This window comes from Lampetra planeri, chromosome 45 (genome assembly GCF_965212315.1).
Source record: "Lampetra planeri chromosome 45, kcLamPlan1.2.h2, whole genome shotgun sequence".
In the NCBI taxonomy this organism is placed as follows: Eukaryota; Metazoa; Chordata; class Hyperoartia; order Petromyzontiformes; family Petromyzontidae; genus Lampetra; species Lampetra planeri.
This window is the reverse complement of record NC_136151.1, coordinates 8,617,938-8,639,151: the sequence shown is the minus strand read 5'-3', so window position 1 is coordinate 8,639,151 and position 21,214 is coordinate 8,617,938. Positions and strand designations below refer to the sequence as shown.

General features: G+C 51.2%; 1 protein-coding gene across 1 annotated transcript; it reads right to left on the bottom strand.

Annotated features, from left to right (window-relative positions):
• Positions 1 to 1,836: 1,836 nt before the first annotated feature.
• Positions 1,837 to 17,922, bottom strand: LOC144733133 (E3 ubiquitin-protein ligase TRIM58-like). The gene is made up of 6 exons (XM_078614896.1): positions 16,334 to 17,922; positions 15,527 to 15,622; positions 13,998 to 14,231; positions 5,125 to 5,147; positions 4,691 to 4,803; positions 1,837 to 2,775 (listed from the first exon to the last, which is right to left on the bottom strand). Exons 1-6 carry the CDS (start codon positions 16,889 to 16,891, stop codon positions 2,237 to 2,239), a joined length of 1,563 nt encoding a protein of 520 aa, XP_078471022.1. The 5' UTR covers positions 16,892 to 17,922; the 3' UTR covers positions 1,837 to 2,236.
• Between the last annotated feature and the right edge of the window lie 3,292 nt (positions 17,923 to 21,214).

Sequence of the window (21,214 nt, the reverse complement as noted above, 5' to 3'; positions counted from 1 at the left end):
TATCGAGTTCAGATCGGAGTAACCTTATTCTCTCCGAGATTAGTGATAGGCTAGCTTTAAATAAGATCTGTTTGGAGTTCGGTGAGGACACAGCAGCGGATGTGAGTGTGAAAGCGATGGGTATTACCTTGTTATCGCGGCATCTCTTGAGGAAGGTCAGCGTCTCGAGAAGCTGTGACTTCTTGTCTCGTTGTCTGTTAAAAACTCTAACAGATAGGTGGAATTCCTCCCCGTAGAGGGCATTAATTCTAGATTTGAAGCTTTCGTGACTGCAATGATTCATATTCTCAGGTTTTTTCGGTAAAGTCACGTAGGTAAAACATTAAAAGTAATGAAAGTAAAATAAAACAAAACAAAAATAAAATTCACGACGTTTCGGAGGCAACACAAGTCTCCGTCATCAGGTGGGACCGTCACAGCCAGATTAGCTGCATCAAGTGAAGCAATGATTCAAGATGTAATCCCTTATAAGCAAGTTGAAGGGGGGGAGGAGAGGGGGGGGGGGAGTTCATCAGAATGTGGTAGCCAATGAATGGAAACGTATTTTAATGTTTTACCTACGTGACTTTACCGAAAAAACCTGAGAATACTAGTGGTGGTTGTTGCTCTACCACTTTCTCTTGACGAGCACCAGGGTCACGTGGCGCCCTCGCGGGGAGTTCCCAGCAGCGTCAGCGGTGACGTCACCCCCCCACAGTGCTGGGTCACAGCAGCGAGGTGACGTCACCCCCCCCCCCCACAGTGCTGGGTCACAGCAGCGAGGTAACGTCACCCCCCCCCCCCCCACAGTGCTGGGTCACAGCAGCGAGGTGACGTCACCCCCCCCCCCACAGTGCTGGGTCACAGCAGCGAGGTGACGTCACCCCCCCCCCCCCACAGTGCTGGGTCACAGCAGCGAGGTGACGTCACCCCCCCCCCTACAGTGCTGGGTCACAGCAGCGAGGTGACGTCACCCCCCCCCCCCCACAGTGCTGGGTCACAGCAGCGAGGTGACGTCACCCCCCCCCCCCCCACAGCGCTGGGTCACAGCAGCGAGGTGACGTCACCCCCCCCCCCCCCCCCCACAGCGCTGGGTCACAGCAGCGAGGCTGCAGGGTGCCCCTCAGCGCCTCTGTTTGTTTTTGTTGTCGCCAACGCGGTGACGTGGTGACGTCACAGCGCGGGACTCCCCGAGTGGCGGGAATCCAGAACGTCAGAATCTGTGTTTGTGGTTCCGGGTGGAATCCGATGAGCTGTGAAGCTCTTTGTGTTGGAGGGGTTGGGGTCGGGGGTGACATGGTGACGTCACCGCGTTGGGGGAGCGTGCGTGGTGACATCACCACGTTGTGGGAGGCGTGCGTGGTGACGTCATCACGTTGGGGGAGCGTGCGTGGTGACGTCACCACGTCGGAGGCCCGTGCGTGGTGACGTCACCACGTCCATGATGCAGCAGCAGACAACTTGAACAGCTCGGACATTGTTGGCGCCTTTTGTGTTTGGCGCCGTCTCTTTATTTGTTTATTAATTTGTAGATTTAATTTGCTTGGCAGTGGCTGTGTGGAGGATTTGCTCCTCGTGTGTAATTAATGAACGGCGTTGCGGGATGCAGTGAGCACGAAAGACAACTAAATTGTTGTTGTTAGTGTTCTGTATTTTTATTGTAGAATCGACGATACAAGAGTTACAATGCCACAGTCGTACGCGTACTTTTATACTTTTTAAAATCAATAATATTGTTGTTTTGACGTAAAACTTTTCTTGACTGATGACGACCGCTTGTGATGCGATCAAAACGTCATGAGTTTTTGGTTTTTCATTTAAAATCTTTATTTAATGTTAATTATTTAAAAAAAATGTTCTACGTGACTTTACCGAAAGAACGTAAAGAATATAATATTTTTGTTGTATCTCTCCCACAACCCATGACACCACCAGTGTATAAACACATCCCAGTTCACAATTGCTAATCACTGCACCCCGACACTACAGTCACACTCCTCTGGCAGGGTGAATACATCCACGCTGGCTTCACACACACACAGAGCGGTACCTATTTTATCACCCCTCTCCCGCCTATAAAGATTGTGAGGATTGTTTATGCTCAGCCGCCCCGTTGTGATGGAGAGCCACGCAGCCCCTAGCCACCGACAGCCACCAGCCAGTCACGGGCGTGGCGCTGCGCGTGGCGGTGACGAGGGTGGCGAGCGCCGTGCGTCGTGGTGGCGTCTGCCCTCTGCGCTGTTCACGTTCACCTCTCTCAGGAGGCGCCACTCAGATCCACAATCCTCACTGAGCCAATCCACAACCCCAGCCCAGCGTGTAGGGGCTGAGTGAAAGTTTTATTAAACGAGTGCAACAGCGCCATGGAGTCGGCGCTGTAAAACGACAGCAGACCCGCGTCCCAGTCCAGGTGGACCCCGACTCTCTGCGGAGGCTGCGGCACCGACAGTGACGTCTCTACCCCGCCATGCCGCACTGAGAAGCTGTCGCCATCTTTCCGTAGACACCAGGAGACGTCGCTCTCTCCCAGGCCGCACTCAGCACCACGCCCTCTCCGTGGGATCGTCTCGTACTCGACTCCAACTCGACACCGCCTCGCGCTCCCCACGTCCACCTCCCAGTAGTGCTGACCCGACGAGAAGCTCTCAGAGCACAGCGCTTGTGGCCAGCGCTCAAAGCGGTGTGGGTGATGGGGGCGATCCTGGGGGACACGGCTCCACGTCACCGTCCTGAGATCCGAGGAAATCTGGAGGATGACGTGGGCTGAGTTTGTGTCCAGAGTCGGTGAGCGTCCATCTGTGGTGAGTATTAGTGTACACATACTAATATTAGTTAGTATTAGTGTACACATACTAATATTAGTTAGTGTTAGTGTACACATACTAATATTAGTTCGTGTTAGTGTACACATACTAATATTAGTTAGTATTAGTGTACACATACTACTATTAGTTAGTATTAGTGTACACATACTACTATTAGTTAGTGTTAGTGTACACATACTAATATTATTTAGTATTAGTGTACACATACTAATATTAGTTAGTATTAGTGTACACATACTTATATTAGTATTAGTGTACACACACTAATATTAGTCAGTATTAGTGTACACACACTAATATTAGTTAGTATTAGTGTTCACACACTAATATTAGTATTAGTGTACACATACTAATATTAGTTCGTATTAGTGTACACATACTAATATTAGTTAGTGTTAGTGTACACACACTAATATTAGTTAGTGTTAGTGTACCCATACTAATATTAGTTAGTGTTAGTGTACACATACTAATATTAGTATTAGTGTACACATACTAATATTAGTTAGTATTAGTGTACACACACTAATATTAGTTAGTATTAGTGTACATATACTAATATTAGTATTAGTGTACACATACTAATATTAGTTAGTATTAGTGTACACACACTAATATTAGTTAGTATTAGTGTACACATACTAATATTAGTTAGTTTAAATGTACACATACTGCTAATCACTTGTGAATAATAATTAGTGAATTATAATAAATAATAACAATAGTGCTACACTAACATGAGCATGTGTGTGTACAGTGGCAGTGAACAGTGGTGATGATGCTAGCAACACGATGTTGACGCCACTCTCACAGCGTCTCTCTAGAAACACGACGCTTGTACCACAGCCACCACAGCCTCGTACACTCTCACATCCACACACAGACATTGTGTGTCACAGCCTCGCACCCTCCCACATCCACAGACATTGTGTGTCACAGCCTCGCACACTCTCACATCCACACACAGACATTGTGTGTCACTCCGCTGCTGGATGAGCGCCTCCCCACGCCGTGTGCATCCTAGGGGGGGGGGGTTATTTGACCATACTTCACCGCTCTCGTCAGTGCTCGTTGGCGATGGTGGGGATCGTGAACGTGGAAGCGTAGAGGTGCAGTACAACAATGGTTCACGGTGCACTGCCCTCTGCTTGTGTGATGTATAAACATTTGACACGAGGGAGACAAAGGCGGCCGGGCGTGGTGCCTCTATTTCTCACTGGGCTGACTCTCAATCTGCCTGATGTCATCTCCCTCACCTGGTATGCAGGAGCTTGTAGGTTTGATCCCGACCCTTACCATGACTGCCGCTGCTGTATATTTGGAGTCTGTGTCTCTCATCATCATTACAGTGGTCAGTGAGATGTTAACAACCTCGCCAGGTATACAGTGCCTGCTGATACATATTTAGAGTCTGTGTATCTCTGTCATCATCAGCACAGTGGCTAGGAGATGTTTTCTCCCTCGCCTGCTATGCAGGAGGTCGTGGGTTCGTTCCCGACCTTGACGATGCCTGCTGTTGCTGCTGCATATTTGGAGTGTTTGTGTCTATCTCCCAGTGGTGGTCGCGTGGAATTTTCTCCGCATCCTCCAATTATTCGCTTCACATTTAGACTCAACGTCATGCGTTAATATCATTTAGCTGCTACTATAAATTTCCACGTGATAATCCACTTAGTTGAGTTGTCATTTGCGGCCAGTTACCTTGTGAAAAAGAGCCACATAGCTCAGTGGACTTTACCTGCTATTTTTTTTAAGATTCACGCCCCAAGGACACGTCACCTGTCTTGAACAAAGGGCAGCAGCCGACCGAGCGGTGCCGGTCTGCATCGTTGTGTTTCTAATGAACGATGTTGACAGATCAGTGCAGAGTGCAGAGAGAGACTCACACACGAGAGCCACGCGCTTCGTATTCACTCCTCCTAGCGAGATGACCTCTGTAAGCTCTTGGGGACTGAATGTGGGAGGAGGCGCATCCTGGATCCCCTGCGAGTCCGAGCTCCTGCACTCAGCACGGGACACGCAGAGTCTATGGAGGGTGCAGTCCCTCCACTCACACAGCACGGGACACGCAGAGTCTATGGAGGTGCAGTCCCTCCACTCACACAGCACGGGACACGCAGAGTCTATGGAGGGTGCAGTCCCTCCACTCACTCAGCACGGGACACGCAGAGTCTATGGAGGTCCATGTCTCTTGACACATGGACAATATGGGATACAACTCCATACAAATGGGTTTATTAGGAATCCCATCATGACCGTTCACTGATTTGTCCACCAGGTGGCAGACAGAGCTCGAGTTTGAGTCTGGGTTTGTACTGACCTGAGATTCTCATGCAGGGGATCCTGAAAAACACAAACCCGCATTACACATTAACATTGACATTCTAAACAGATGCCCCAACTCCACACAGTCACCTGCCGCTTACAGTGGAGCGCAACATCAAGGAATTAATAAATACCTGCAACCAGAGAATGATGAAAAACAGTTATCTATGGGACCTATTTGCCAATATTGATATGATGAAAAAAGTAGGAAGTTACTTTATAATGTATGGCAATTAAAAGAGGAGGTGTTAAGATGTTCTTGTTCTTAACACCTAACAGATTCCTATTGCAAGGTATCACTGCTCAACCAGAGCTATTAATACTTTTGAAGTATTGGAAAATGACGGCAGGAAACTCCTTGACGGGAACACACTTCTTTTATTAAATCTTGACTTGTAACGATACAACGCGTGGCCTCCCTTCTTCACAATGCGGTCACCATACAACGGTACAACTCGTGACCTCTTCTCTCCGCCCTACGCTTCTCTCGACTCTCGTAGATTCTGTGCTGCTGGCTCTCTGTGCCTCGTGTAGACTCCGCGCCTCGGCTACACTCTTCTCTCGTCTCGTGTAGACTCTGCGCCTCTGCTACACTCTTCACTCGTCTCGTGTAGACCTTACGCCTCTGCTACACTCTTCACTCGTCTCGTGTAGACTTTGCACCTCTGGCTACACACTCTTCGGTACCCGTCTCGTGTAGACCTTACATCTCCGGCTACACACTCTTCAGTACCTATCTCGTGTAGACCTTACACTCTCCCTCTGGCTACACCGTATGCATACTCGGCTCGTGTAGACCTTACACTCTCTCTCTGGCTACACCGTATGCATACTCGGCTCGTGTAGACCTTCCACTCTCTCTCTGGCTACACACTATACATTACTCAGCTCGTGTAGACCTTTCTCTCTCTCTGGCTACACACTATACATTACTCAGCTCGTGTAGACCTTTCTCTCTCTCTGGCTACACACTATACATTACTCAGCTCGTGTAGACCTTTCTCTCTCTCTGGCTACACCTTATCCGTTACTCTCCATACTCTCCTCTCCGGGCTCTATCTCTGCACCTTCGTCTTCATTCCTAGATGGTTCCACTTCCCCCCTCTACTCCTCTGTGCATCACCTTATATATCTCTTCCTCCCGGGAGACGGAGCGGATGCGGACCTCAACGTCGGCACCGCTCCTCAGTTACCCAATCACCACGCGCTATCTCTACGATCCGTTTCCGCCCAGCGCGTGTTTCCACTACCCGACCAATCACACCGCGCTGCCACCCGCTCACTCCCTCTCAGCGCGTCACCGGCACACAGCCAATCAGCAGCACTACCCCCACCCGCGCACTGACGCCTGCTCCTCCCCGTCAGCGCGCGTCACCACACACACACCCGTACATACGCGCTGGCACACGACGTATACACCCAGCGCGTATCACCACTACATCACCCCCTCCCACATAGCTCGCAGCCGGCCCGGCTGCTAACAACAACCAACCGCAACGATAAGACGACAACCAAACAAAAAAAACCCCGTAACCCCCCAGTGTGCCCCGTAACATAACAACAACAACAACTATGTACAGATTGACAATGAACACGAAAAGTCAACAATAACACAATACAAGCAAATTCCAAAAAACGAACGCGCCCCACGTCCCTGCGACTACACGCAGTGACGAGGCGCTCCAACTGCCCCGACTCCTCACGAGGCAGGTCACGCAAAGTAGCACGACCTGGCGCGAGTCCATCTGGCTGGTCCGTCGTATCGGACGGGACACTGACGACCGTCCGGCGGTTCCGGCTGCTCCAGACGGCGCGGAACGGGCCTGAAAGGGCCGGCCCCGCCGCGGAGATCCGGCCGCCGGTGATCGGCAGCTGTCAGTTCCGAGACACCTGGGAGCAGATCAGGCGAAAATACGTGTGGATCAGGCAGAGACATTTCCCCCTCTGGGTCGCCGGTCACGTCACACGCCCGGCCATCACGACACAAGGGGAGGCCATATGGAGGCGAGAACGGTTTCAGTCGGGAGGGGTGAACGTACCAACGGCGCTTTCCCCACTTTATCTGAACGCACTGGGGCCGTGCAACGCGCACGACCTCCACGGGTCCCCTCCACGGTTTCAACAATTTAGGCGACGTAGCCAAGGGTGCCTGAGGGCAATGCAGCCAGGCCCTGTCACCTGGTTTCCATTCGTGCATGGACACCTTCCGTGCCCGCAACCGTTCATTAGCAATTTGGCGAGCCCGCAAATTAAGCCGTGCGGCCTCCCTCGCCTCTGTCAGCTTGTGAATATTAAACTTAATATGTTCTGCCAATTTAGAATTAGTTCGTGGAGCGGACAGGCCAAGTTGCGTTTCCATTGGCGGGTCAGCTTCCCGACCGTACATCAAATAGAATGGGGAAAACCCCGTAGCTGCATGGGGGGCCATTCTATAAGCGGCAAAGACCCCCGGGACCTGCAGGTCCCAATCTACATGTGCCTCACACACCTGCTGGCACAGCATGGAAGTCAAAGTTTTGTGGAGTCTCTCCACCATCCCGTCTGTCTGCGGGTGGTACGGGGAGGTACGCACCTTCTTGGTACCCAACAGATCGCACACCTCTTGCAACAATTTACTCGAAAATTTTTTACCTTGGTCGGTCAGCAGGCGTTCGGGAGCCCCCTTGTCCAGGACATAGCCCTGGACGAAGGCGTCCGTCACAGCCGCTGCCGACTGGTTAGCGAGAGGCCACGCCATAGGCCATCGGGTAAAGTATTCGACCCCCACTAACAAATATTTATTCCCTCTCGGCGTGACTGGGAAGGGCCCCAAAATATCGAGTGCAACGACCTCGTTAGTACGCGAGACCTGAATAGATTGCAGCGGTGGATTAGCTGCCACGGGCGGTGGTTTACGCCTGGCGCACTCAACGCACCCCTTCAGAATATTTACCACATCACTTCCCATTCCCGGCCAGTAATAGTCACGCTGAAGCAGGGCAAGCGTCTTGTTAACTCCCAAATGCAAGAGGCGTTCGTGTGCCGCCAAGACAACCCTCCCCCTTACAGCGGAAGGCACCACGAGTGCGTTCCGCCGGGACAAACTGTCCCATCTCAATAACATGCCCTGCTTAAGTACATAGGAGCCGGTACGCTCCTGGTCCCCCTCGGGACCCCCAACCTTGCGGCGCAATGCTAGCAGCGAGCTGTCCGCCATCTGGAGACGGCCATCATTCGCTGAGCGACAACGAGAGCAGCGAGTCCCGACCCTGAGAGGCAGTGGAATCATCCACGATCGGTGCGCCCGCTGTCGCAGCCAGTGCCCCCATCTCCCCCGCAAGCGTCGGTTTACAGCGCGCCGATCCCGACAAACACGCGCATCCATCACAAGGCAACAACCGCGACAAGCAATCGGCATTTGTGTGTCGCAACCCCTTACGGTACGTAGTCGTAAACTGATAGTCCTGGAGGACTTCCAACCACCGCGACAACTGGCCCGAGGGTTGGGCGACCCTCAATGAATACTGTAGCGCCGCGTGGTCCGTTCGGACCGTAAAGTGACGACCATAGAGATATGGCCTAAACTGCTGCACAAAAAAGACAATGGCAAGCAGCTCGCGACGGGTGACGCAGTAGCGCTGCTCCGCCGGAGACAACACCCTACTACCGTAGGCGACAACTCTTTCGACACCCCCAACGACTTGGGATAGCACCCCCCCAATGCCCGTGTTACTAGCATCCGTGTCCAGCAAAAAGGGACTCGCAAAATCGGGATAACACAAGGGTGGGGCACCCACCAAGGCGTCCCGGAGGGAGCGAAACGCGGCCTCCTCCTCCGGTCCCCATTTGAACTTCACTCCCTTCGCTGTTAGAGCGTGCAAGGGTTTAGCAATAGTGGCGAAGTGCTCAACGAACCGCCGATAATAAGAAGCAAACCCGATGAAACTACGCACGTCGGAAACGGACGTAGGTGTCGGCCACGAACCGACACAATCCGTCTTCGCGGGATCGGTGGAGATCCCCGAAGAATCGACAATGTGACCCAAGTATCTAACCGACTTACGAAGGAGGTGACATTTGGCCGGTTTAAATTTCAGCTTAGCCGATCGCATTCGCAAGAACACCCCTCTCAATCGCTGGAGGTGTTCTTCAAACGTTTTACTGAAAACAATGACATCGTCCATATAAATCAAGCATGTATCCCACTGCAAGCCCGACAAAACCAACTCCATAAGTCGCTGAAACGTCGCTGGAGAGGAGTGAAGTCCCATGGGTAACCGGTTAAACTGGAACAGCCCCCCTGGAGTCCGAAATGCTGTCTTAGGTTTCGACTCTTCGTCGAGCGGCAACTGCCAAAACCCCGATAACAAATCAAGAGTCGAAAAATATCGCGCACCAGACAATGCATCGAGGGACTCATCCATCCTGGGGAGCGGATACGTGTCAGCCACAGAGATCTTATTCAGGCGACGGAAATTAACGCAGAATCGCAGGGACCCGTCCTGCTTCTTAACCAGCACAATAGGCGCTCCCCACGGGCTAGAGGAGGGCGAAATAATATCGGCTTCTAGCATTTCGTTAACAGCCGACTGAACGTGTTCCTTCTCCACGGGACTCAGTCGGAAGGGATTTAGCTTGACCGGCGCCGCATCGCCCGTTTCAATGTGGTGGTGCAACAAATCCGTGCACCCAATGTCATACTTATGTTTACTGAACACATCAGAGAATTCTATGAGCAACTCGCGCAGCGCACTCAACTGCGCCGCCGACAAATCGTCCGAGGCGGCGAATAGCGAATGGACCCACTCAAGGTCTTCCCTTGGCTCAACGTTCCGCGCGGGGCTCGAGCCCACCTGCGCAACCAACCCATCATCCACAGGGACCCGCGCCGCGTGAGCCAGCACGGTGCCCTGCGGAATGACAGCTGGCCGCGACCCCGCGTTCAAAACCATCACAAACGGATCCCTGTCAGCCCGCACCAAAGTGTGAGCCACCGATAAATCAAGACCCCCGACAGCCTTGTTAGAAGGACCCAAAAGCATACTTTGTTCCGAAGCCTCCCTCACCCATGGTTTCCGCAACCGGAGGGGAATCAACATCTGTGAACCCGGGGGCACTTGCACGGTCTGTGTCGCCACCGCTTGTATCGTAGCGCACGCCGTCCGAATGTCAGTACGGCTCGTCAAAAATGAAATCCGGCGACCCGATGGCAGTTCAATGCATCGTTGATCGATAAGAATTTTAATGGGCATTTTAGCCAAAAAATCAGTCGCCAAAAGACACGGAACTGCCAATGAAGACGAAACGAAAACGGGTCCCGACAATTTGATATCTCCAATGCAAATGGACGCCCTAACCTGACCGATAATGCCCAACGATCCCCCATTAGCGGCGTAAAATGGCACATCCACTGGAAGCAGCGGACGACATTGGACTGGAAGAATATTATAAATGAGGTCCGATATAATAGTTGCCGATGCCCCCGTGTCCACTAACACCCTAATCTCGACCCCATCAATAGATCCCGTAACAACGGACGAACCCGCCGAAGCAGCCACAATTCTATGTCCCAATTCCGCCCATTCAATGTCTCCCTGGTCCCGGCCGAACCCCCCTCGCCGAACCGAATTCCCGAACCTTAACCGGCCCTCCTCCGCCGCAACGCGGCGTCCCATGTGTGCCGAATAAACAGGCCGAGCGTGTGAGGTGCCGCGACTTGCCGGGGATTGTAGAGATGACTTGGGCTCTCGGTCGTCGTCCAGCCGAGCTCCCATGGCGCGCTGACGCGGAGCGCGGCACCCGGACGCCACGTGGCCCCGGAGGCCGCAGTTATAGCACGTGACGAGGGTCGGAGTAGATCTTGGTTGCTCCGACTTTCGGCCCGATCGCAGAGGCGACCGGGCCCCCGGCCTCCAGTCCCCTGGTCGTCCCGTGGCGAACGCCTCCTCTCGTGGGCTGACGACTTGGGGTTCGGTGACCACCGAACCCGGGGCTGCGACGACAGCAGCGTTGCAACCAACTCCTTGTTTCCGTTGTAGGGCCTCGTGCGCTTGAATACTCGTGGCGACTCTCAAAGAAGAAATATCAATCTCGTCAGCTGTGTTGATAGGGACCCCCAGGTCCTGCGCCAACTTAAGCAGCTGCTCCAAAACCATCGCGTCTTGGCCCTCCTCGTCCATCCGAGGGAACGCAGCATCGGCAAGAGCCAGCAACGCCGTGCGATAGGCCAGCGCGGTCTCCGTGGCCGCTTTCCGTCTTGCGTAGAAATGATGGCGGCACGCCGAGGGAGGTCCGTAGACCCTGGCCAACAGACCCAGCGCATCCTTCAGCGTGGAGCGGTCCGACTTCCGTGCGGACCTGAAGGCCGCGAGCGCGTCGTCGTCCAGCAAGGCAGGCAACGCCCGCAGCGCCGTAGCATCGGACCACGCTGACATCTCTTGATGCGCCAAAAACCTTCGCTGAAATTGGCCCCAGTCTCCGCCTTCCGCCTTGAAGGCTGACAACGTGGGCAGACGCTGCTGAAAAATTAAGTCATCCGCCTCGTGGTTCCTCTCCGCCTCTCCGTCGGTGTGTAAGATGGCGGCTCCAGCAGCAGACGTAAAATCGCGGACCCCATCGCGCGCTGATGACGTCGATGCGCGCGCTTGGGAACCCACCACCACGTGGCGCTCGCCGTTCCCGCCAAAAGTAGGCCCAGGCGCAATGGCGGGAATCCCCCATTCGTTTTGGCGGGAATCTGCGGGACGACCTTGCAAAATGTCCCCCACCGTCCCCGCTCCTCCCGACGAGCTGATCTCCGCCAAGATGGACGCGGCGGCGAGCAGCAGCTCCGCCAGTCGGGAGTGCGCCTCACGAAGCACGGCCTCGGTCCCCGGTCGTTCGCCCGGCGCCGTCGACGGATCCTGTAGCGTGGGCAAGTCTTCCTCCTCGCCCCCCGCCACCAGCGGCCCCGAGTCGTCCAGGTTTTCCTCGCGGTCAATCCCGTGGGTCCTACGGGTCTTCCTTGTCTCCATGCTTGGAAGCCCGTTTCACTTCTGACGCCAGATGAAGTATTGGAAAATGACGGCAGGAAACTCCTTGACGGGAACACACTTCTTTTATTAAATCTTGACTTGTAACGATACAACGCGTGGCCTCCCTTCTTCACAATGCGGTCACCATACAACGGTACAACTCGTGACCTCTTCTCTCCGCCCTACGCTTCTCTCGACTCTCGTAGATTCTGTGCTGCTGGCTCTCTGTGCCTCGTGTAGACTCCGCGCCTCGGCTACACTCTTCTCTCGTCTCGTGTAGACTCTGCGCCTCTGCTACACTCTTCACTCGTCTCGTGTAGACCTTACGCCTCTGCTACACTCTTCACTCGTCTCGTGTAGACTTTGCACCTCTGGCTACACACTCTTCGGTACCCGTCTCGTGTAGACCTTACATCTCCGGCTACACACTCTTCAGTACCTATCTCGTGTAGACCTTACACTCTCCCTCTGGCTACACCGTATGCATACTCGACTCGTGTAGGCCTTACACTCTCTCTCTGGCTACACCGTATGCATACTCGGCTCGTGTAGACCTTCCACTCTCTCTCTCTGGCTACACACTATACATTACTCAGCTCGTGTAGACCTTTTTCTCTCTCTGGCTACACACTATACATTACTCAGCTCGTGTAGACCTTTCTCTCTCTCTGGCTACACACTATACATTACTCAGCTCGTGTAGACCTTTCTCTCTCTCTGGCTACACCTTATCCGTTACTCTCCATACTCTCCTCTCCGGGCTCTATCTCTGCACCTTCGTCTTCATTCCTAGATGGTTCCACTTCCCCCCTCTACTCCTCTGTGCATCACCTTATATATCTCTTCCTCCCGGGAGACGGAGCGGATGCGGACCTCAACGTCGGCACCGCTCCTCAGTTACCCAATCACCACGCGCTATCTCTACGATCCGTTTCCGCCCAGCGCGTGTTTCCACTCCCCGACCAATCACACCGCGCTGCCACCCGCTCACTCCCTCTCAGCGCGTCACCGGCACACAGCCAATCAGCAGCACTACCCCCACCCGCGCACTGACGCCTGCTCCTTTCCGTCAGCGCGCGTCACCACACACACACCCGTACATACGCGCTGGCACACGACGTATACACCCAGCGCGTATCACCACTACACTTTGATACTTGCATTGCCTTTGTACTGTTAAGCCTCATCATGGCACCTCCTTTGCCAGTACCAAAATATGAGAATAGGATTTCTCCTTTTTTCTGGCAACAAAACAGGTGTTAAGATGTTAAAACACCAAACTGAAACCTTTACAAGGAATCATGTCTGCATTAACCACAATGCCTGTGGTCAGAATGCAAACAAAAAACACACTCTGATAATATATGTGGCATTGTCCTTGAAACTGATTGGTCCACACCAGAGAAAGCTTTCTTTTGGGCCTCGTCTCAAACATTGTTAGACCAGAGGACGCCAAAAGGCGTATGCCAAAAGAAAACTGGTGTGGACCAATCAGTTTCAAGGACAATGCATACAGTATATTATCAGAGAATGTTATTTTGTATGCATTCTAACCATACATATTGTGGTTAATGCAGACATGATTCCTTGTAAAGGTTTCAGTTTGGTCTTTAACATCTTAACACCTGTTTTGTTGCCAGAAAAAAGGGGAAAAACCTATGATCTAATCGAAGCAAATTTCCCTAAACACCTGATGTTGATTTTAAATGTGGAGGGAAAACCCAGAGGACCACGCATGCACGAGGAGAGAGAGAGGCACAAACTCCGAATATACAGCAGACGTCTGGGTTGTTATTGAATCCACAACCTCCTGCATACGAGGCGAGGTAGTTAACATCTCCTAGCCACCACAGCGAGTGAATGGAGGTGGTGCCACCTGCAGGAAGGAGAGCGGATCCTGCACGGCGAGGGCGGCGAGCAGCTGGTTGATCTCCTGCTCCAGGCCGCGTGCTCTGCTCTCGTAGCGAGCGATGTCCGCCTGGATGCGGGACAGCACGGAGCGGCCCTCCTCGTCCACGCGCTCCAGCGCCTCCCTCTCCTCCTCCCTCAGCTGCTCCCTCCGGCGCTCAAACTCTCGGCTGATCCGCGCCTTGATCCCACGCACAGACTCCTGCAGAGACAGTGCCGAGTTGTTGAGTCACTTGTTAGGAAACGATGCAATGTAGTGTTGTACAGGTAATGATTGTTACCATACCTCTTATGTACACGGAGGTGAGCGACGTGTGCATTGGGAGCTCGTGAACATATAAAGCACAGGGAGAATGAGAATGGGATAAGGGGAAAATATAGGCAAGGGTAGTATAGGAATATTTCCGTCTGTAGCTACACGTTGCTGAGTGTCAATCTGGGGGAAATTAAATACATCTCTATGGGTATCATTCGCTTCTGTCTGTCTGTCCGTCCAACTCTGGATTTACCAAACGATGCGTCGCAGGAAAACGCGAATTAAATCAAAACCAAGTCTCTTGCCGAGGACATTCCCAGGAAATTGTGGCAAAGGTCTGCGAATATACAGAACAAATATACGTGACATCGCTCGATGGTTTAAAATTAAAATGTGCTGAAATAGACAAACAATGCTGATTTCGAAGGTAATACTCACGTCCACTCTCTCTTGCACTCAGGCTAAGCTGGTGCTGTCCAGATGTTGGGGGTCAGAAGGGAGGAATCGCAAGCTTCCATGGCTAGCATCGTGGTTATGAGCAATAAAGGAATCGACAGGGCAAGTCGCCAATGCATCATCTAGCGCGGATCGATTTCTACCCCCCTAAACCAAAACTGCTGTCATGTTGCAAGTTGCGTCGTCAATTAAGTTTCTGTGTGATTCCGTGGTAGCCTTATAATCACGCCGTAAAAGTGTGTTGCAAATGGGGCCATCCTAAGCCAGTTGTAATGTTTCCACTTTTTTTTCCTAATGTGTAAACCTACACAAAAGCAATATGTTGCATTGAAGATTTAAGTTTCAGAAAGATGATATGCTCAAAAAGTGGGCTTTAAAAAAAAATTCGGACAGACAAACACAGTTACGAACTAACACTTTTCTTCGTTACAGTTTGATGTCGTTGATTTTGTATATTTAAAGTAGGCAGCCAACGAGTTGTCATTGGGAAACTATTCGCTTCAAATCCACACCGCTTGCAATTCACCGAAGTTATATCCCGTCCCGACGCGTGGGGGCAGTGCTCGTCAATAGTAAGAGTTACTTCAGCAGTTTCTTCTTGCTGTGGTTGTCCCACCTTATGACGATTGCTTGTGTTGCGATCGAAACGTCGTGATCTATCATTTTTTCTACTTACGTGACTTTACCGAAAGAACCAAAGAGTATAATAAGAGTTTGGTTTAATTAAATACGATTCTTAGGCAAACCAGAAGAGGGAATTGCGCGGCTGGCATCTCTCTCTGTACCTCCACGTGTCGGTAGTCGTCCCTGAGTGTCCGTGCCCGTGACGCCGCCGTGTTCCTCTTCTCCTCTCTCCCCTCCTTCTTGACTCTGAGATCCTCCTGCGTTGTGGTAAATAAATCAATAAATACGCGGTGCTCACCATTACCATTGGTGGATCACTGATTGATCATCCCGCATCTCTGATTAGCACGGTTGACTATGAAAGAAGTTCAACACACATACACACATCTATTGTCATTATATTCCTGCATACGTCTCCATTTATATTTTTACTTTTCCCACGATTGTATCCCGACTACACTGTCCGTGTCATCTATTGAGATGAAGAATCCAATCGTAACTACTGCAGAACAATGCAATATCCTGTTCGACAACATCATTGACAAATATCACGTACATTCTAAAATATGTTTTTAACCTCTACCAGCGATGGATGTAGTTGCTTATCACATGCCTTATTATACATCGCATCGTTTCTCACTTAGTCAAACTAAGATTTTGAATTCTCACGCAAAATATTGTTTAACATGCTGTCAAATGTTGACTCGGCTTAGACCATCAACTCACTAAACTTGAGAATCCGGTTTAAACCATGGGCGGCCGACAAGATTCCAACTCAGAATTACAGCGTTACCGTCTCAGCGTTCTGACGTCTGAGCCACCCTGCCACCTCTACCTGGGACTCTCTGTAGAGGGGCGTTTGGTCTCAACAGGAGCTCACCTGGTCGAGGTGAGGGGTCACGATCTACTGATGTGAATCTCTCAACCTCCTGTAACAATGTGGATTACAAAGGAACATGACACTTCACCTGTCTTGTCTGTTGCGCATTTTCCACTGTGATGACCCTGTGTCCGGAGTGGTCTCCAGCGATGGTGCAGCCTGTGCAAACCGGGCTCTCATCCTGTTCACAGAAGTACTTCAGCTCCTCTCTGTGCTCACGGCACCGTCGCTCATCCAAGCTCGCAGTGGGATCCACCACGGCGTGATCTCTCAACCTGCGATTCTCCAGGTGAGGCCTAAAGTGAGAAAAACAGTAGGACATCTCGCATCTCAGGCAGGTTTTCACTGCACGGGTCTGGCTATCACCGCAGATGTCACAAACGACGGCCGCGGCCATCCCGTCTCCAACTCTGAGCTGCTCCGCCAGGTTGGCGAGGGCCACGTTCCTCCTCAGCTGGGGTCGCACAGGGAAGGTCGCTCGGCACTGCGGGCAGCTGAAGCTGCTCGCCGTTTCCCAGGCGGCCTCCAGGCACCGCAGGCAGAACGAGTGTCCGCAGCTCAGCGTGGAGGGGCAGACGAACGTGCCCAGGCAGATTGAGCAGCGCAGCTCACTGTCCACACTCTCACTGGGAGTCGCGCTCGCCATGACCCATGGCTTCGCTGGGATCGCTCGCTGTGTGGCTCAGAGAGACGCTTGACCAGGACCTCTCTCTTATAGCGACGGTGAAGAAGGAAGTAAAATACTTGAAATGCTTTCATTGTCGTCACTGACATCACGAGACACCGCCTGGAATGTGAACCCACGCCCTGAGGTGCGCAAACAGCAGCCTCAAGGTGAACACGGCTACTGTACACACCTTGACATCTATAGAAATGAGTGCTGCTGTTGGTGAGCCACAGCTGCGGTGGCTCATTCATGAGATGAGTCTCGAGAGATAAACTCATCCTTCTACAGCAAGTTGGTGGCAAGATGTTATCTCCCTCGCCCGGTATACAGGAGGTCGTGGGTTTGATCCCGACCCTGACGCCTGCTTTATATTTCAAGTTACGTCTCTCTCTCTTCGTGGTCGCGTGAATTTTTCTCCGGGTCCTACGGTTTTTCCTCCACATTTACAATCAACATCACGCGTTTAGAGTAGTTGGCTGCAATACATTTCCACGTGATAAGCCATCATTTGTGGTCAGGTCGTTTCTGAAACATAGCTACACAGCTCAGTGAGCCTTACCTGCTAAAATTTAAATAATTAGTTGGCATAGTTGTAGATATCTAATAATGTCCTGTAACTCCATCTCCGTGTAATTACCCCAACGCGACAAGTTGCTTGAATATCATCGTGGCATCAGAAAAATAAGTAATAGTAAAACATCTTTTTTTAAACACGCTTTTATGAAATGTACTAGTAATGGCAGAACAACACGACTCCAGGAAGTGGCCCCGAAGCTTGCCATGACGTAAGGACCGTGGGCAATTACAGCCAATGTCAGTTGACCCTGGACAATTAGACCCAAACCGAAACATAAAATATAAAAAGAATGTTTCAAAATATATATTTTAAAATTTTTATGATAGAATATAGCATTGTCATCAGTGTGACATAAGTATACCAAGTTTACTGTCGATGCCACATTGGGAAGTGGGTTAAAATTGAGTCACAAGATTTGAGGATACAACGACGACAGACAGAGTGAGTTAAAAGAAAGCGCGTAATGATAATAAAAAATGTGCGTGTAGCCTCCAGTGACAGATCCTGGAATCTTGAGCCTTTTGCTAGCAGTGTGAATCTATCACCAACTCTACCTGCCTCCATCACCCACTGCTGGCGATGTCACCGTCTCTCACTCTCACCTTGTCCGAGACTGCAGATCCCCGTGCCGGCCATTCACAGCCGCACCCACCGCTTACTTCACCTGCGTTGTTGTTTCACATTCACACGCACGGCTACTCAACACGCATGCACACGCAGCAACACAGATGCCCATTGGCGTTCATCGTTATTGTAAAAAATGAATAAATAAAAATAAACTATTTTTACGCTAAAAGGTGTAATGCCCCACAAAGCTATTGGAATATTATCTTTCAGAAGCGACCTTCCCATCACAAATGACAGCTCAACAAAGTGGCTCATCATGTTGTAAATGCATAGCAGCCAAAAAATCTAAATCCTGCACTCTAAACGCTGCTTGAACCCGGAGACGCTCTCTTGGGCTCTGCGGGTTGTTCACAGCAGATAACGAATGCCTTGGACTCTACACCCCAGTCGGACTCGTGGGAAAACCCAACTTGCGAGAAAAGGGGGTTCCCACGATGTCCACGGCTCATTATTCGGTGCAGCAGCAGCGACGGCTCAGTGGTCAGTGAGGCGCAGTGGCTCCAGACCAGGCAGGCAGCGCGATCCGCCGCGGGTTTTGCAGCCAAAAAAATCCTCGCAGCTTCCTGGGAGAGCCGGTTACGTGACAGCTCAGCACCCCTCGGGTGCCGCGCAACCCACACCCGGCTACGCATTCGGTTACACTCACTAACTCACTCACACACACTCACTCACTTACACACTCACACACTCACTCACACACTCACTCACACACTCACTCACTTACACCCTCACTCACACACTCACTCATACGCTCACACACACTCACACACAACCACTCACTCGCACACACTTACACACTCACTCACATACGCACTCACTCACTTACACACTCACACACTCACTCACACACACTCACACACAATCACTCACTCGCACACACTTACACACTCACTCACTTACACCCTCACTCACACACTCACTCATACGCTCACACACACTTACTCACACACAATCACTCACTCACTCGCACACATTTACACACTCACTCACGTACACACTCACTCACTTACATACTCACACACTCACTCACTCACACACACTTACTCACACACAATCACTCACTCACTCGCACACTCACACACGGACCTACGGTCTGTCTCTCTCTTTCTCACTCACCGCTTGTATAAAGCCGTCTCTGTCCCGTCTGTATGCTCCCGTACATGAATCTGTGTCTCCCTCGAGCCCGCGCGTCTCCCTCGAGCCCGCGCGTCTCCCTCGAGCCCGCGCGTCTCCCTCGAGCCCCCGCGTCTCCCTCGAGCCCGCGCGTCTCCCTCGAGCCTGCGCATATATCTATAAAAAGTCATCTGTTTCCCGTCCGTGTTGTATATTTGCCTTTTCCAAAAATGTATATTAAGAGTGATATTGCCTATTTTTAACGTATCAGTTTTTTTTTCTCTGGATTTAGTACGTTCTAAAAAAAACATCATACGAATTATGTAAATTCTCCACGTCCAGAATAACATGTATCCCAAGGGTATATCCAGAGCCTGCCCAACCGCCTTTGTCTTCCCAGTGGCTGTCATTGCATGCTGCAGAATGAATTCATATTAAAGATGAGTCGACCTAAAGAGGGGGGAAGGCCGCTTCACAATCAACAAGACGACAGACACACACCACACCAGGGGCAATTAAGAACATCTGCGCTCACACAATCTTGGGGTGACCTCCGGAGGCAGGGAGGGGAGTTTTTAGAGTTTTAGAGGGGTTATGACATCAGGTGTCAGCATGGCCAGAATCTAACTTTTTTGTTTATTTAAATTAGTAAATTTATATATCTTAGTAATTTTATTTACATGTATTTTATTCATTTTTTTTATTAATTTACATTATTAATTGTATTATTCATTTGCTTTACTTATTATTCACTTTATTTGCTACGTAATGTTCTTCTGCTATTCTTTGCGCTCATTTGCAAGTTCACTTTGCTCAGTAGATGGTTGCTGCTGAGGTCGTGACGGGTTTCTTTAATTCCATTCCCGTTGCTCTGTGGCCCCGGCACCATTCCCGTGCTGCTGCGATGCGCACCGATTCCCACTTTAGTGAGGGCGACGTTGGCACGCAGACTGAAGATCGATTGAAGAGGACAAAAGCGAGTCCCTTCATGTCCAGTCAATGTCTCTTTACTTGAACAAATATGCACAACATTACCCCATTGCTCGAGGAGTATCCTGAAGCTCATTAAATAACTTAACAATTATTATTGGAATCTCAGCTCCACCGTAACGAAGAATGAAAGCTGTCAATGCTCCCCACGTTTCAGCTTTCAACTGAAGAAGCTTCAAATCTTGACGATGCTCCCAGCACGTGGAGGGAACGTCACAGACATCGCGCTGATCAACAAGTCGGAGAACCTGAAAGCGCATCGGAGAGAGGCACAACGCGTCATCTGCACACCGCACTCCGACATGCACGCCGCTCACCAATCCCAGCGCTACAGTCCAGTCTCCGAGATCTGGAAAAAATTAACCCGTAAAAACAAAGTTTTTCACTCTAAATCCTTTATATGCGTGGCGGCTAGAGTCCTCTCGTCCTCTGGCTTGAGATGGCTGCCGCCTATGGGTCAGATGATTGCATGGCAGCATTAAGCAATTGGTAATTAAATATAATATTTTTGTCCTAAAAAGTGTAAAATTTTGGAAAAAAAATTTCACGAACATTAATTGTCACGCACAACGAGTCTGTGTGCAAAATGTCAGCTCGATTGGATCAGGGGAAGTGGGTTAAAACACGACCGAAAGATTTGCACGGTCGTAAGCAAGCAAGCACGCAAGCAAGCAAGCACGCAAGCAAGTGAACTTAATAAAAATCGGCGACATTCCGGGTTGATTTGGCCACAGCCTCTTGTGAAATCTCCCGTGCACTTTCATTTCTCAGCGCGCCCCGCGAATCCCTGCGGTGGAGTGGCAGCGCCCTCGCGTGGCGCGCACCAACACCGCTCCAGGCAGCGCAGGGACCCAAACGGCGTCTGGGAATCGGTCGCGATTCGTGACTCGGTCCGCAACTCTGGAGCAGTGCCGGCAGTGAAACAATGAACCCCACGTGACCCCCAACATCCCCCCACCCCCTAGGGGTTCCTCCTATCACGTGACAACCCCCAA